The following is a 12,545-nucleotide window of genomic DNA, read 5'->3' as shown; positions in this document are numbered from 1 at the left end:
ATGTGTGTTTTTTTTTTTTTAAGATTTTATTTATTTATTTCACAGACAGAAATCACAAGTAGGCAGAGAGGCAGGCACAGAGAGAGGGGGAGGCAGGCTCCCTGCTGAGCAGAAAGCCCAATGCCCAATGCGAGACTCTATCCCAGGACCCCAGGATCATGACCTGAGCCAAAAGCAGAGGCTTTAACTCACTGAGCCACCCAGGCTCCCCAATTTATGTGCTTTTAACTACAACAATAGACTACATGTGTATAAGTTTGAAAAACAGATACTGGGGCGCCTGGGTGGCTCAGTCCCCAAAACATCTGCTTTCCACTGGGGTCATCATCTCAGGGTCCTGTGATGAAGCCCCACATTGGGGGTGGGGGGGTGGCAACCCTGGTCAACCAGAAGTCTGCTTCTCCCTCTCCCTGTGTCCCTCCGCCCCATGCTTTCTCTTTCAAATAAATAGATAATATCTTAGAAATAAAACCAAGAACTAAGGAGCACTCATCCTAGGTCTGGGGACTGTCCTGAAGCCTGGGACCATGAGGGAACAGCTAGCCCTGGGATTAGCAGGCCCTGTGGCTCTAACCTCAGAAGCCTGGGGCCTGCGCGCCTGCCCTCCACCTCCCACCGACAGCTGTCCTCCTGAAGGAAACTTTGGCTCTCACCAAAACAGGCCAACTTTTTCACTGGAATTCCCAGCCCCCAAGCAGGATTTTATCTGTGAATTACGGTGATTCTAGGGAAAATCAGCGTCGGCCTCAAACACCTCTTTATTTCACTTGGGGCCAGAGGCTTCCTAAACAAGCAGTCCTGGTAAACTGTGGTTAGCAAAACAAGATGGAGCATTAACACGCCCAAACCCGGCTGTTAACTCTCCGCGGGTTAGGTTTGAAGAGGGTAAAGCTCAGTACCCCCCCCCCCCCCCGAGATGTTCAAGAGACTCGGGGAACAAAAAGCCTCCATTCGCCTGTCCTTCGCAGAGATCTCATCTCCGGGTCCTGGAAAGTGGGTGGCCCCTGCTCCTCCACCCCGCTTAACAGAGACCTCACCCACCTCGGCCCACCACCCTTTAGGGAGGAAGGGGGTGCCACCCAGGGCGCGGCAGCCCGAGGAGGGAAAATAGCCTGGACCTCTTTCCCCGAGTGCCCGCGGACGCCAGCAGGCTCAGGCCGTACCCCGGAGGCACGAGGGCCCACCGCGCACCCCACCCGACCGCCGGGCTCGGGGCTCGGGAGGGGCGCGCGTCCGGGTGCGAGCCGGACACGGCCCGGCAGCGGCGGCGCGGGAGGGCGGCGGCGGCGGCGGCAGCGGCGGCGGCGGCGGCGGCGGAGGAGGAGGAGGAGGAGGAGGGCGCTGAAGCCACACCCATCGGCGAGCGGATCCGGGGGCAGCGAGTCGTCGGCCGCTGCGCTCGAGCCTCCGCCCGCACCGAGCCGCGGGACCCGGGCCGCACCGGGGAGGGGCCGCTCCCGGCCGCAGCGCGAGGGCAGCGAGGGGCGGCGGGCAGCCGGCACCGGGCGGGGCCGGCGGCAGCGACCATGATCGCTTTGTTCAACAAGCTGCTGGACTGGTTCAAGGCCCTGTTCTGGAAGGAGGAGATGGAGCTCACACTGGTCGGGCTGCAGTACTCGGGCAAGACCACCTTCGTCAACGTGATCGCGGTACGGGGGCGCGGGGCGCCGGTCGAGGGTCGGGCCTGTCTCCGCCCGCGCCGCGCCCTGGGGAGCCGGGGTCGCCGCCTGGCATGGCCGGGCACCGCGGGGCGCCGGGCGGGGGAGGAGCGGGCCAGGGCGCTTGGGGCCTAGCACGGCCCGTGGGGGACCCGGGTGGCGCGCGACCCGCTCTCCCGCCCGGACCGGGTGGCACGGCTGGGGGCGGAGAAGGGGGACGCGGACACGGGCTGGGGCCCTGGGACTGGCGGCCCCAAGGGGTCACGAGGCAGAAGGGAACCAGCGCCTGCAGAGACAGGCCCCCTCGGGTCCCCGCGCAGGGGGGCATGACGGGGCGAAAGTGCCCGGGCCTTCCCGCCCCGCGTGCGGAGGGTCGCGGGACCCGGCAGCGGGAGCGGCTTGGGGAGGGGGCTTGGGCGAGCCCAGCCCCACCCAGAGGCTTTAACCCCTCTCTGCCGGAAGAGGAAGCCCCGCGCTCTCGAGGAGGAGGGGACGTACCCCCTGGGGGTAGTGGACTCCGCTGAGGCCTTTGGCTCCAGCCCAGACTCCTCCTCTCCAGGAACCCGCGGCGACTTAGCTGGGGGTCCGGGGAGGACGGCGTCGTAAAGGGAGTTTGGAGTCTCCGCTTGGCTCAGAAGTTGCAGCTGGAGGTATCTTGGCCCGGAGGATGAGCTAGAGGGGCGCTGCCCACTCTGGGGACAGGGGAGAGAGTGGCTCTGAGGGCTTTGGGTAGTCAAGTCCGAGGTGGGCAATTTTCTGTCTTTTGCCGCCAGGGAGTGGTGGGGAAGGAGTTAAAAAATCTATCTCAAAAAAAGGGAAGACCGAGCTCCACGGGTGTGTGAGCTAAGGCTGCAGTAATGGCTGCGGCCTGCATGGAGGAGCCTGGCAAGACTGGGCGTGTGGGGTTGAGGGAGGCTTGGGGCAGGGGGCGCTGGGGTTATCGCCGTCCCCATACTAGGGTTTCTCAGAATTGCGGATTGGCCTCGTACTGGCCCAAACCGCGCACCGTAAGAGAGGGGGTCAAAGAAGTATGGCCAGTCAGTCTAGGTACCTCCCTGCGCCTGTGTTGCTGCCCATCCTGAAGAAGAGAGCCCCTGACGTATCTCGGCATCCCGGAAGGAACGCTGCCTGAGGCAGGAGGGCAGAGGGAAGGCTGCGGGTACCCCACGGCCACAAGTTTGGGCACCGGCTTTCTTTTCCAAACATGCTTTGCAGATGCCCTCTGCCCCTTCCTCCACCGCATGGCTCCTGGCTCCTCGTCTGACAGGGCAGGACCTTCAGGCCCATGCGGGTGTTTTGGCATGAGATGTTTCCTGGCTAGCAGGTGCCCCTGAGCTCCGGTGTGCCCAGGCTCTGGGCCTGGAGTCTGGCCGCCTAGTTAAATCAGGCATTGACTTGGCCTCTTGGGCCCCTAGGGCCCCTTGGGCAGGAGCATAATGCCTGGACTCTGATCCTGCAGGCCTAGATGGCTTGGCTTCTAGGCATTTCGATCTGGGAGGTGTCTCCAGGGTAAGGCCAAGAGGAAGAACAACTTGCTGTGGCTCTAATGGCTCAGCCTCGGTGTCACCTCCAGTCCCCAGGGGAACTCTCCTCGTGGAGCATTTATGAAAGCCATGCTCCTGGCCAGAGACCCACAGGTCCCCTGGGGGTTCCACTTCCTGGTCAGAAGGGCCTCTCCTAGACGTGCGTCATGTCCAAAACAGGAACAGAACTCAGGAGTCACAGATGACACTGCCAGGGGCAGAGTTGCTGGGAGGAGCAGGAACGCACCCCGCTCCTAAGCCATGCGTTCCCCTTTTTGATAGTTTTCCACTTGGGCTTGCACATCCTAAAAGTGCAAGCAAAATTTCCCTTTAAAGAGGCTTCCAAGAAAAACCACCCCTTGTGGACTTCAGTGGGAGTTCTAGCATCAGGGGAATTGGTATTCTCGGGTCCCCCTGGGCACCTGCACTAGCATTTCTGCCCACATTGTGTATGACTACGGTAGAGTGTCTTTCAGAAAGAGATGAAGAATTGGGACCCGTGGGCTCTGTTCCTGTGACCACTAGTGACTCTGAATCACCTTTGCCTGTTCATTTGGCATCTGTTTGTCTCAACTATCCCCCCATTTGGCTTTGTCTGCTGGCTCTATGAGGTCTGACGGTAAATAGAAATTGAGTTGATGTGTCTAACCACTCAGCGCCTAATGTGAACTGGAAAAAAAAATTATATAGAGACTTCACAGTGCTTCTAAGAACCTAAAACTGATCTTTTGAGATCTTCTGAAGAAGTCGCGATGTACAAAGTAGGAGATGTTTTGCCCGAGGGAATCAAGGGAGCCGTTTTCAAATATTTCAAAGCCATTTAATTATGTGGAAGAACTAGTCTCAGGGTACCCAAGCCTTTGGAACAAGGGGTGGGAGTCACAGGAAGATGGGCTTTTGACTCATTGTGAAGAACTCTCAGAGAGGTGGAGCCCACCCAAGATCAGAGGTTAGACCACTTGACTTTGGGGTTACTTCTAATGTTAAATGAAGAGCTCATGAGATCAGGAGGCATTAGCAGGGAAATGAAGTCATAACCTGGTTCCATCTTAGCATTGGTTCACAGCTGCCCTGGAAATATGGGTGCCGGGGAGCCTGGGTCCCTGGGGGTCCTCCTACCCAAGAACACATTCAGCCGGGCTAGGTTTTTCCTTTATATGGGAGCCTGTAGGGCTTCTAGTTCCCAGAGATGCCAAATGGGTCCTTATGCTATATCCAGGCCATTTCCAAGCACTCTGTGAGCCCTATTTGCCAGTCTCTAGGAAACGAGAACCTTTCTCCCCGTTTCACAGAAGGAAACCTTGAGGTCCACAGAGGTTAAAGGTCCTTGTCCAAGCTCCTCCATGATGAGTGATTAACAGAAACTAGGCTTTCTTCTTCAGACGCTTAGGTTCTTCATGAGCCCAGATGGAGAGGAATAGGCTTTGGTCCAGCAGGTGCCCCCATCCCCACCCTGGCACCCTGCTGGGGTTTGGCACTTAGACCGCATGTGGTTAGGGTCTCCATCCTTAGCGAGAAGAGAAGCTCTCCTCCATCAGGGCATTCCTTTCTCTCAGTGATTCCTAACTTCTAAGGCTCTCGGGCCCTTTTGATTAGCTGATAAAAATACGAGACCCTTGGGATGCCTGGGTGGCTCAGTCAGTTAAACGTCCGACTCTTGGTTTCGGCTCGAGTGATGATCTCATCTCAGGGTTGTGAGATCGAGCCCTTGCATCAGGCTCCACACTGGGCATGGAGCCAACTTAAGAGTCTCTCTCTTCCTCTGCTCCCCTACCCCCTGCTCACTCACTCTCCCTCTCTAAAAAAAAACCAAGACACATAGAAGTATTCCATACACACTCTACAGAGGAGTGGCCATACAAACAAATTTTGCATACGCAGATTAGGTGCAATTTCAGGGGGTTTGGGGACTCTCTGAAGTCAGTCTGTGGCCCACAGGTTAGGAACTCTTGGTCCACCTTGTAACAAGCATCCATCGTGGGGGCTCACTTCTCACTTCCAAGGGCCTTGGTGATTCCTGTAGATGAAAAAGAATCAATCACTCTCATTCAGATGGGACCTCAGGAGTGTTCCCTCAGGCCTACAGGCTCTGAGTAAGAAATTATTGTCTCTTACACCTTGGTTAATGGTCAGAGCCCCCGACTTCTGTGACAGGCAAATTACTCCTGCTACCAAAAAGAAGAAAATGGCATGACAGAGACAAGGCTGTCACCCTCAGAAGATTCAAGGTTAAGTAAAGTCCCGTCTCCTGCATGTGGGGAAGGAGAGTGGTAAGCCGAAGTGTCCTACCTACAAACATGGAGATGACCTTGGAAGGAGTTTGGCCTGGCCTGGGGCTAGTTTAAAGCAATCTAGACATCCTGGAGATACTTCAGAGGGGAAGACAGGAAGATCATTAGAATTTGAAAATGGGTTCCAGGATATGGAATTAGAGTCCAAATTATTCAGCAAACATTTGCTAGCATTGTTAACGGGGGCATGGTTCCCCTCCCCAGGAAACTCTCAGTCTAGTGGGGAGACCCGTGAGTCAACAGGGAATGTGGGGTGTGGGTTATCCGTCCTAACAAACAGAGTATAGTGCAGATAAACCAGAAGCAAGGATAATCCAAGTTTCTTGGTGTACAGGCGCCTTTTGGGGTGGCCTAATTACCTTCCCTCAAAATTTTACTGCTTGTTTGAAGATATGTCTGCTTCCTTGAGATCCCCCCTGTTTGCCGTGATTTGTTTGAGGTCCTTTTGCTGGCAGCTAATTGTTCTTCTGCTCCACTGGAGCCTCGGTTCAGTAAAGGGGCTTCCATTCCGATGGAGAGATGTTGGTTAGACCTTAGGAAGAATTTTTTCTCAGTCTAGGCTGAGAAACTTTGAGGGGGCCTGGAGAAGATGTGGCCTCTTGTTCACAGGAGAGACACCTGAGTTGTTTATGGCCGTCCTGCCTGAAAGCAAGGGACACTCAGGAGATGCCCCCATGCCCCTTGCAAAGGGGTGCCTGCGACACTGCTTTATTCTTGCGTCCTTGTGGCTGTGGCTACCAGGGATGGCACAGCGGGGTTCTGTCGATATGTACCCCTTTCCCAATTCTGACTCTTCCTTCCCAGTCAGGACAGTTCAATGAGGATATGATCCCCACCGTGGGTTTCAACATGCGCAAAATCACCAAAGGGAATGTGACCATCAAGGTGAGTGTCAGGAAGCCAAAACTCTGGGCACAAGGTCTCGGGGCCACGGAAGCGCACCTGCATGCCTGCTGGGGCGGGGCACCCACAAGGAAGGAGTTGGGGAGGGTATCTGAGACCCTGGAAGAAGCTGGAGGAGAGCAGGGGCTTGGAGAGGTGGGAAAAGAGCGCAAGACTTCTAAGGCACTCTGAGGGGTGTAGGCATAGGAGGGATGGACAGCAGACCAATCCCTGGCAATCTGGGGGAGGGGGAATTGGAGCCATTGGGTTTGGTTGCCTGCCTCCAGCTGAGACCATGTCGCCCTCTTCTCACTTAGCTCTGGGACATTGGGGGACAGCCCCGATTCCGCAGCATGTGGGAGCGCTACTGCCGAGGAGTGAGTGCCATCGTGTAAGTGTAGGGCTGGGCCGGAGTTGGGGGCTCCCCTGGCTTCCTCCCACCCCGCCCCCAACCTCACTACCTGTAGGGACCCCTCCCTGGTTTTTCCCCCAGCCTCACTGCCTGCAGGGACCACAGGCACAGAACGGGGTTAGTCACCATCCTTGGTTCAGGATTCACTGTTCTGTCCATACGAAGCCTGCCTTTACTCCCCGGGCTGTGTGTTTCTTATCTGGAAAACCACTCCGAGCATGCACTGCCCAACCTGAGAGCCTGACAGCATTGATCCGCCCCAAGTCCCTGTGTCCCCCTGCCTTCCCCAGCCTAGAGTCACCATTTTTCCAGATTCTGTATGATTTAAATGGTTTGTTCCCTTGCTTTTTAAAAATAATTTTATCCTACATGTATATGCCCAACAAAAGATTGTTTTGTTTTCATTGTTTTAACCTCATTTTTTAGAAGTATCTTGCTGCAAAAAAATCTGGGGCTGCCTTTGATTTTTTGACTCAACCAGGGCTATTCTTCCCATACAGACCTAAGGGGTCTGTAAGGGGGTCATTTCGGGAGGGATTTACACCTAATTTTAAAGGGCAAGCTTCCCCCACTCCACTGCACCCCCGCGGGACACCTTGTTCAAAGGGGACTTTCGGATGACAGGATAATGGCCCATGATGGAGGAGAACCAGGTGGCCCATAGATCCAGAGGTGACCAAGCTCCAGAAAGATGTTTCCTCCTGCAAGCACAGCTGTCCTACCTACCTCTCAGCCTGTAATGTCAACATACTTGTCCCCACCCGCTGTCCCCCAGGTACATGGTGGACGCCGCTGACCAGGAGAAGATTGAGGCCTCCAAGAATGAGTTGCATAACCTACTGGACAAACCCCAGCTGCAGGGCATCCCGGTCAGCACCCTAGTGGAGCAGGAGGGGAGGGAGCCCGCTGGGAAGTGGCCCCAGGGGAAGGGGGGGAGGCAGGTGAAGGCCAGGCATGGGGGAGGGGAAATGGACAAGCTGACACAGGGGCCCTTGACCTAGTCCCTGTTCTCCCTTCTCTGTAGGTCTTAGTCCTGGGTAACAAGCGGGACCTCCCAGGAGCGTTGGATGAGAAGGAGCTGATTGAGAAAATGTGAGTTTGGTTACTCTTCTCTGTCCCTCCTTGCTCCCTGAATTTTCCAGGCACCAGAGAGACGGCTTGCTGCTGCTCTCAGTACTTGCCACACGGTGGCAGCAGAGCCCACCTCTCCAGGAGCCTCGCCCTCACCGTTGTAGCTCCTTTGGCAAGAAAAGGTCTCTGTTGCCCCCAGCCCCAGGCCCCCTGGGCAGTCCTAGCTTCAGCAGGTTCTGCTCTGGTTTCCCCCCAGGAATCTTTCTGCCATCCAGGACCGAGAGATCTGCTGCTACTCCATCTCTTGCAAAGAAAAGGACAACATTGGTGCGCGTGGGTATGGGGGAGTTGCTGGCATTCTGGGAACAGACAGGGCGAGGGGAGGGGCAGAGAGGCCCTCCTGGGTGTTCTAGAACAGTGGCTCTCAAAGCCTTTCCCTGCACAACTTTCCTTGAAGACCAAAGCTCGAACCTTCTGGGGTAGGACAGTATCTAGGAAACTCGACATCTGAGCATTACCCCTGCTATGCCCTCGACTGGTTTTGTGATCTTAGGCAAATCACTCCCTTCTGTGGGCCTCAATTCCCCCACTATACGGGTTGGACCAGGTAATTCCCAGGCCCCTTCTGTCTGTGGCACCCCACGGCTCTTGGCGTTTGGTGCCCTTAGAGTTGATCCCCAGTTACAGTTTCGGAAGCCCTGGGCTGGGTATTTGCTCACTGTATCCCCAGTCGGCCCAGCACAGGAAGGCCTCTAAACTTCTCTGTTGTCCCCCACCCAGACATCACCTTACAGTGGCTTATTCAACACTCAAAGTCACGGAGAAGCTGAGACTGCAGTCCTTCCCCCTCGGACCAGGGACCTGCTGTCATCCAAACCCGAAGTCGCGCTCCCTGCCCACCCCACCGTCCCCCATAAGCCCGCCGCTCCTCACTCAGCGTGGGGAGGGGCCCTCTGGGGATCCCAGAGTCCTGTTCTGCTGAGGTTTGAACTCCTGATTTTATTGTAAAATAAACTGCTCCCATTCTGGGCCCCCTAACCTCTGGCCCTCCCCCCTTCTCTCTGCCCGTTGCCCCCCCTGCTTCCGTTCCCTTAACAGCCCAGGCCCCACAGCCCCTGCCCTCCTCTCTCCCCTGTCCCGTCCCCTATGCTGCCCTTTTCAACACTCTTCTGTTATCGTCCTGTGTGTACAGTATATATATGTATATATATTTTAATTTTTTAATTTAAGCAAAGACTAAAAATCAACCATTTGATGCTGCAGGGGCCCATCAGGCTCTGGGAGGGGGGCGGTGTGGGAAGAAGGCAAGAGAGGCAGGGCTGGCTCCGGACAGGTCGAGATTGGGAAGGCGAGAGCTAGCATCTGGGGCAGGTGCCAGCCTGGGCACTGGTGACCGTCCCCATGTCCCGTTTGTTTCCACTTCCCAGTCTGGCTCATCCCTGCCGTGCTTGAATGTCACAGGCCGACAGGAGCCTCCAGAGGCGCCCCTCTCTGCCCCCAGTCTCAGTAGGGCCACTGGGCATACCCGAGTGCCGGAGAGATCACCGGCCAACAGGAAGCCAGCGTCCACATGACCCTGGGAGCACGTCCCGCCCGCTCCCGGCTCCAGCTCCTGCCCCTCCCTAGGGCCCGCAACTCCATGGGCCACCTCATTTTCTGTTCTCGTTTTGCAGAGTTGCACAAGGAGAGAACTCAGCATGGGGGGTTGGTTCTTTGGGTTTTGTTTTCTGTTTGTTTATTTGTTTAATTTAATGATTTGTAAAGTGATGTTCCTCTTCCTTTTTTACACTTTTAGCTCATATTTAACCTCTGTTTGGAAAATGATTCTTGTAATTGTACATTTTTTTGCCTCCTAACAACAAGAATAAAATGACCAGTTTTGTGTTGGGGAGGTGTCCGGGGCTGGTTATTTGTCCGCAGACGCCGCGGGATGACTGGCGGGCCCGCATGCTGGGCACAAACACCACAGAGAGCGAGGCACGCGCTCACACTGGGCACACAATGGCACTTCACAAAGCAGCCTCCCGCACGTGCGCCGGGGCCTCGCCCGGCTGCCGCCTCCCTCCCAAGTCAGACTCGCACGCGGTCCCGGCTCTCTGCTTGCAGCTGCCAAGGGGAGCCCGGTGAGTCCGTGGGCTGGGGTCAGCGTGGCGGGGGTCTGGAGCTATGTCCCCGTGTGGGCGGGCCTGAGCCTCTGGTTCCCGAGAGTCCATTCAGAACCCCACCTGCAGCCAGAGCTGGGCCGAAGCCAGAACTCCATCCCCCCCCACCCCCCACGATAAGCCAGTCAGTCACTCGGCTTCCAGGGCCAGTGCGTCACCTTCAGACCCCGGTGGCGTCCCTCCTTCCCTGCTCCCCTGCTGCTATCGGTGCTCCTGGTTTTCTGGGAGAGGCTGTCCCCTTATCGTTCTGCCCAGTCCCAATCCTCTCCCCACTTGACCCCAACCTCCAGAGCTGCTCACCCTCCCCTCCTCACCCACAGCTGCTCCCTGAGAGCCTTGTGGGCCCTGTTTACCCAAATCCGGGGCCATCTTGACCCAGTTTTGCAGCAAGCCCCGCCTCCCCCGGCTCAGCCCCTCCTCAGCCTCCCTTCCCCCTGGAAAATGGAGCAGGCCCCTACAGCACCCCCGTCCCCATGCCCTCTTGTCCTGCCTCTGTAGGAAGAAGGAGCCACAGGGTTCACCAAGATCTGGGAGCAGGGATCCCAGGGCTCAGGGTCGTGAGCCTGACTTGTTTACTCTGAACTTCACCAGCCCTTTCTTGGGGCCCAGGGCTTTCTCCTAGAGGCACTTTACTAGTCAGAAATGGAGAGGTAGCTCCCACCAGAGTCTGAGGAAAGAAGGCAGGTAGAATGTGGCAAAGGGAGCAAAAGGATTTGAAGGTGTCTTCCAGCTCTGGGGAATAGGAAACGTGCCCCCTGCTTAAGGAGGTTGAAGCTGGGGCGTGTCTGCCTGTGGGTTCCTGGCTGCAGAGGCTGTCCCTGGCCCGGGAGGCTGGAAGGGGCCTGTCACTCATATGGGGTTGGGGGGCTGGGCAGGACGGGGCAGGTGTCGGGGTTGACCTGCCTTCCCCTGTCCTGAATCCCCTGATGAGGGGTGAGATTGGAGATTAGAGAGGATGAGCTGGTGACCAGCAAGCGGCTTCCTGCCATTGGGCCTGGTGCCTAATAGGACCTAAAGAACTTGGGAAACTTGGACAGGGAGCGGACTGTGCGTACATATGTAAATCCTCGTGCTTGGGGCCCTTCAAGGTGCCAAAAGCCCGGATGAGTTCTGGGAGCACCCTGGCCAAGCCTACTCTGTAGTACTAGAGAATTCAGTTCCCAAAAGGAAGAAAGAAAAGGTGCCAGGCGTCATGCCAGATGCTTTATATATCTTGTCCCATTTAATGACTGTAGTCCTCCAGGAGAGAGGGGTTGTTCCCGTTTTACAGATGAGGAAACTGAGAGGCTCATAACCGTGTCCAGTCTGGTCAGAGGGAGGCGACTATCCCCGCTAAGTGCACGTGCTCTCTGCTCCGCACTCCCAGCTGAGGGGAGAGGCTAGGTGGGTTGCATCAGGGGCTGGGAGCTGGCCTAAAGCCTGCCCTAAGGGGGTGGGAGAATGTCCGCCCTGCCTCTGAGCATCCCAGCTCAAATCCACCGCCCACTGCTGTGCCAACCTGCCCCCCCCATTCCAAGCCTGGGACCCCTAAGCAACAAATGCCACATTGTTCCCCCAGCTGGCCCAGGCTGGAGGGACAGTGGCTCTTTCCCAAGGCCCTGCTGGGCTGCTGACTGATCTTGCAAGCCATTCACGTTGGCAGGCCTGGGAGGCGCGGTGGTGGCAGGGCCTCGGAGACACCATCCCCCCGCTTCAGCTCTGAGCTGGCCAACCAGCAGAGGGGAGAGGCAGGGGTGTGGGGGGTGCCCTCTGTGGAAAAGGCCTCCACAAACAGGATGCTGAGGCGCACCCCCCTCCCCTTCCCTCAGGCTTCCATCCTCAGGCCTATCCCAGTGCCAGACTTCACCTCAGTTCACCCTGTCCCCCTCACCCCATAGGAAGCTCCTGGAGAGTCTAGGACTGGGGGTGGGACTGGGGCAGAGAGGGAGGTGGGGGTGTGGGGGAGATGGCCCCAGTAACCTCAGTGGCGTAAGCCTGGCCCCCTCTCCAGCCTGCCCCCCACCCACCCATCTCAAGTTTCTCCAGACAAAGCTGAGGGCTTCAGTCACTGTGGCAACAGGTCTGCTGAGAAATGGGTGGGTGTCATTCTCCAGCACAAAGAGTGTGCGCATGGCAGCCTCATCACTTAGCAACGGCCTCCCTCTCTCTTGGCGTCACCCGTCCTGGGGGTGGGTGCCAGGAAGAAAGAACAAGGCCATTAAGATCCCCAAGAGAGGGGGGGAAGGAGGCTTGGGTCCGGGCTGGGCTGAGGCCAAGGGGTGTGGGTGGGGTGGACAGAGAAGAATGGGGCCCTCAGCAACCACTGTCCCTCATCATGCCGGGTCCCTGGGACCCTTCCGAGGCCCCCTGCAAAGGTTCTAGGTAGATCTGACAGGCAGAAGTTGCCGGTGCGACCCAGAGAGGCACTTTGCACTGGGAAGGGTGGTTCTGAAGGAAGCTGGGCTCAGAAGGCAGAAGGCAGGGAGTGATTAGGCCGAGGTGCCCCTTCTGGTTGACCTTGGGCCTGCTTCTCTGGGCCCAGACAGGGTTAAGGGGGCGTTTGGAAG

At 57.1% G+C, this 12,545-nt stretch overlaps 1 protein-coding gene across 3 annotated transcripts; it reads left to right on the top strand.

Annotated features, from left to right (window-relative positions):
* Positions 1-1,374: 1,374 nt before the first annotated feature.
* Positions 1,375-9,724, top strand: ARL8A (ADP ribosylation factor like GTPase 8A). Of its 3 annotated transcripts, none has more exons than XM_059145151.1 (7): positions 1,375-1,649; positions 6,277-6,357; positions 6,672-6,745; positions 7,542-7,635; positions 7,791-7,858; positions 8,071-8,164; positions 8,618-9,724. In XM_059145151.1, the coding sequence occupies exons 1-7, from the start codon at positions 1,527-1,529 to the stop codon at positions 8,843-8,845; spliced, it is 762 nt and encodes a 253-aa protein (XP_059001134.1). In that variant the 5' UTR covers positions 1,375-1,526; the 3' UTR covers positions 8,846-9,724. The 3 variants fall into 3 exon arrangements, with proteins under 3 accessions (XP_059001134.1, XP_059001137.1, XP_059001135.1); XM_059145154.1 differs by having other exon boundaries at positions 1,379-1,649; positions 8,094-8,164; positions 8,618-8,808; XM_059145152.1 differs by lacking the exon at positions 1,375-1,649 and adding an exon at positions 2,000-2,308.
* Positions 9,725-12,545: the final 2,821 nt, after the last annotated feature.

This window comes from Mustela lutreola, chromosome 14 (genome assembly GCF_030435805.1).
Source record: "Mustela lutreola isolate mMusLut2 chromosome 14, mMusLut2.pri, whole genome shotgun sequence".
NCBI lineage: Eukaryota > Metazoa > Chordata > Mammalia > Carnivora > Mustelidae > Mustela > Mustela lutreola.
Note: the sequence above shows the minus strand (reverse complement) of the source record. Positions and strands in the feature narration are given on the sequence as shown.

What these genes read in the sequence shown, in the direction of transcription:
- ARL8A (XM_059145151.1), top strand. Translation starts at nt 1,527, where the DNA reads ATGATCGCTTTGTTCAACAAGCTGCTGGACTGGTTCAAGGCCCTGTTC. An exon ending in CCTTCGTCAACGTGATCGCG is followed by an intron (nt 1,650 to 6,276) that starts GTACGGGGGCGC and finishes CTTCCTTCCCAG; the next exon opens with TCAGGACAGTTCAATGAGGA. An exon ending in CGAGGAGTGAGTGCCATCGT is followed by an intron (nt 6,746 to 7,541) that starts GTAAGTGTAGGG and finishes GCTGTCCCCCAG; the next exon opens with GTACATGGTGGACGCCGCTG.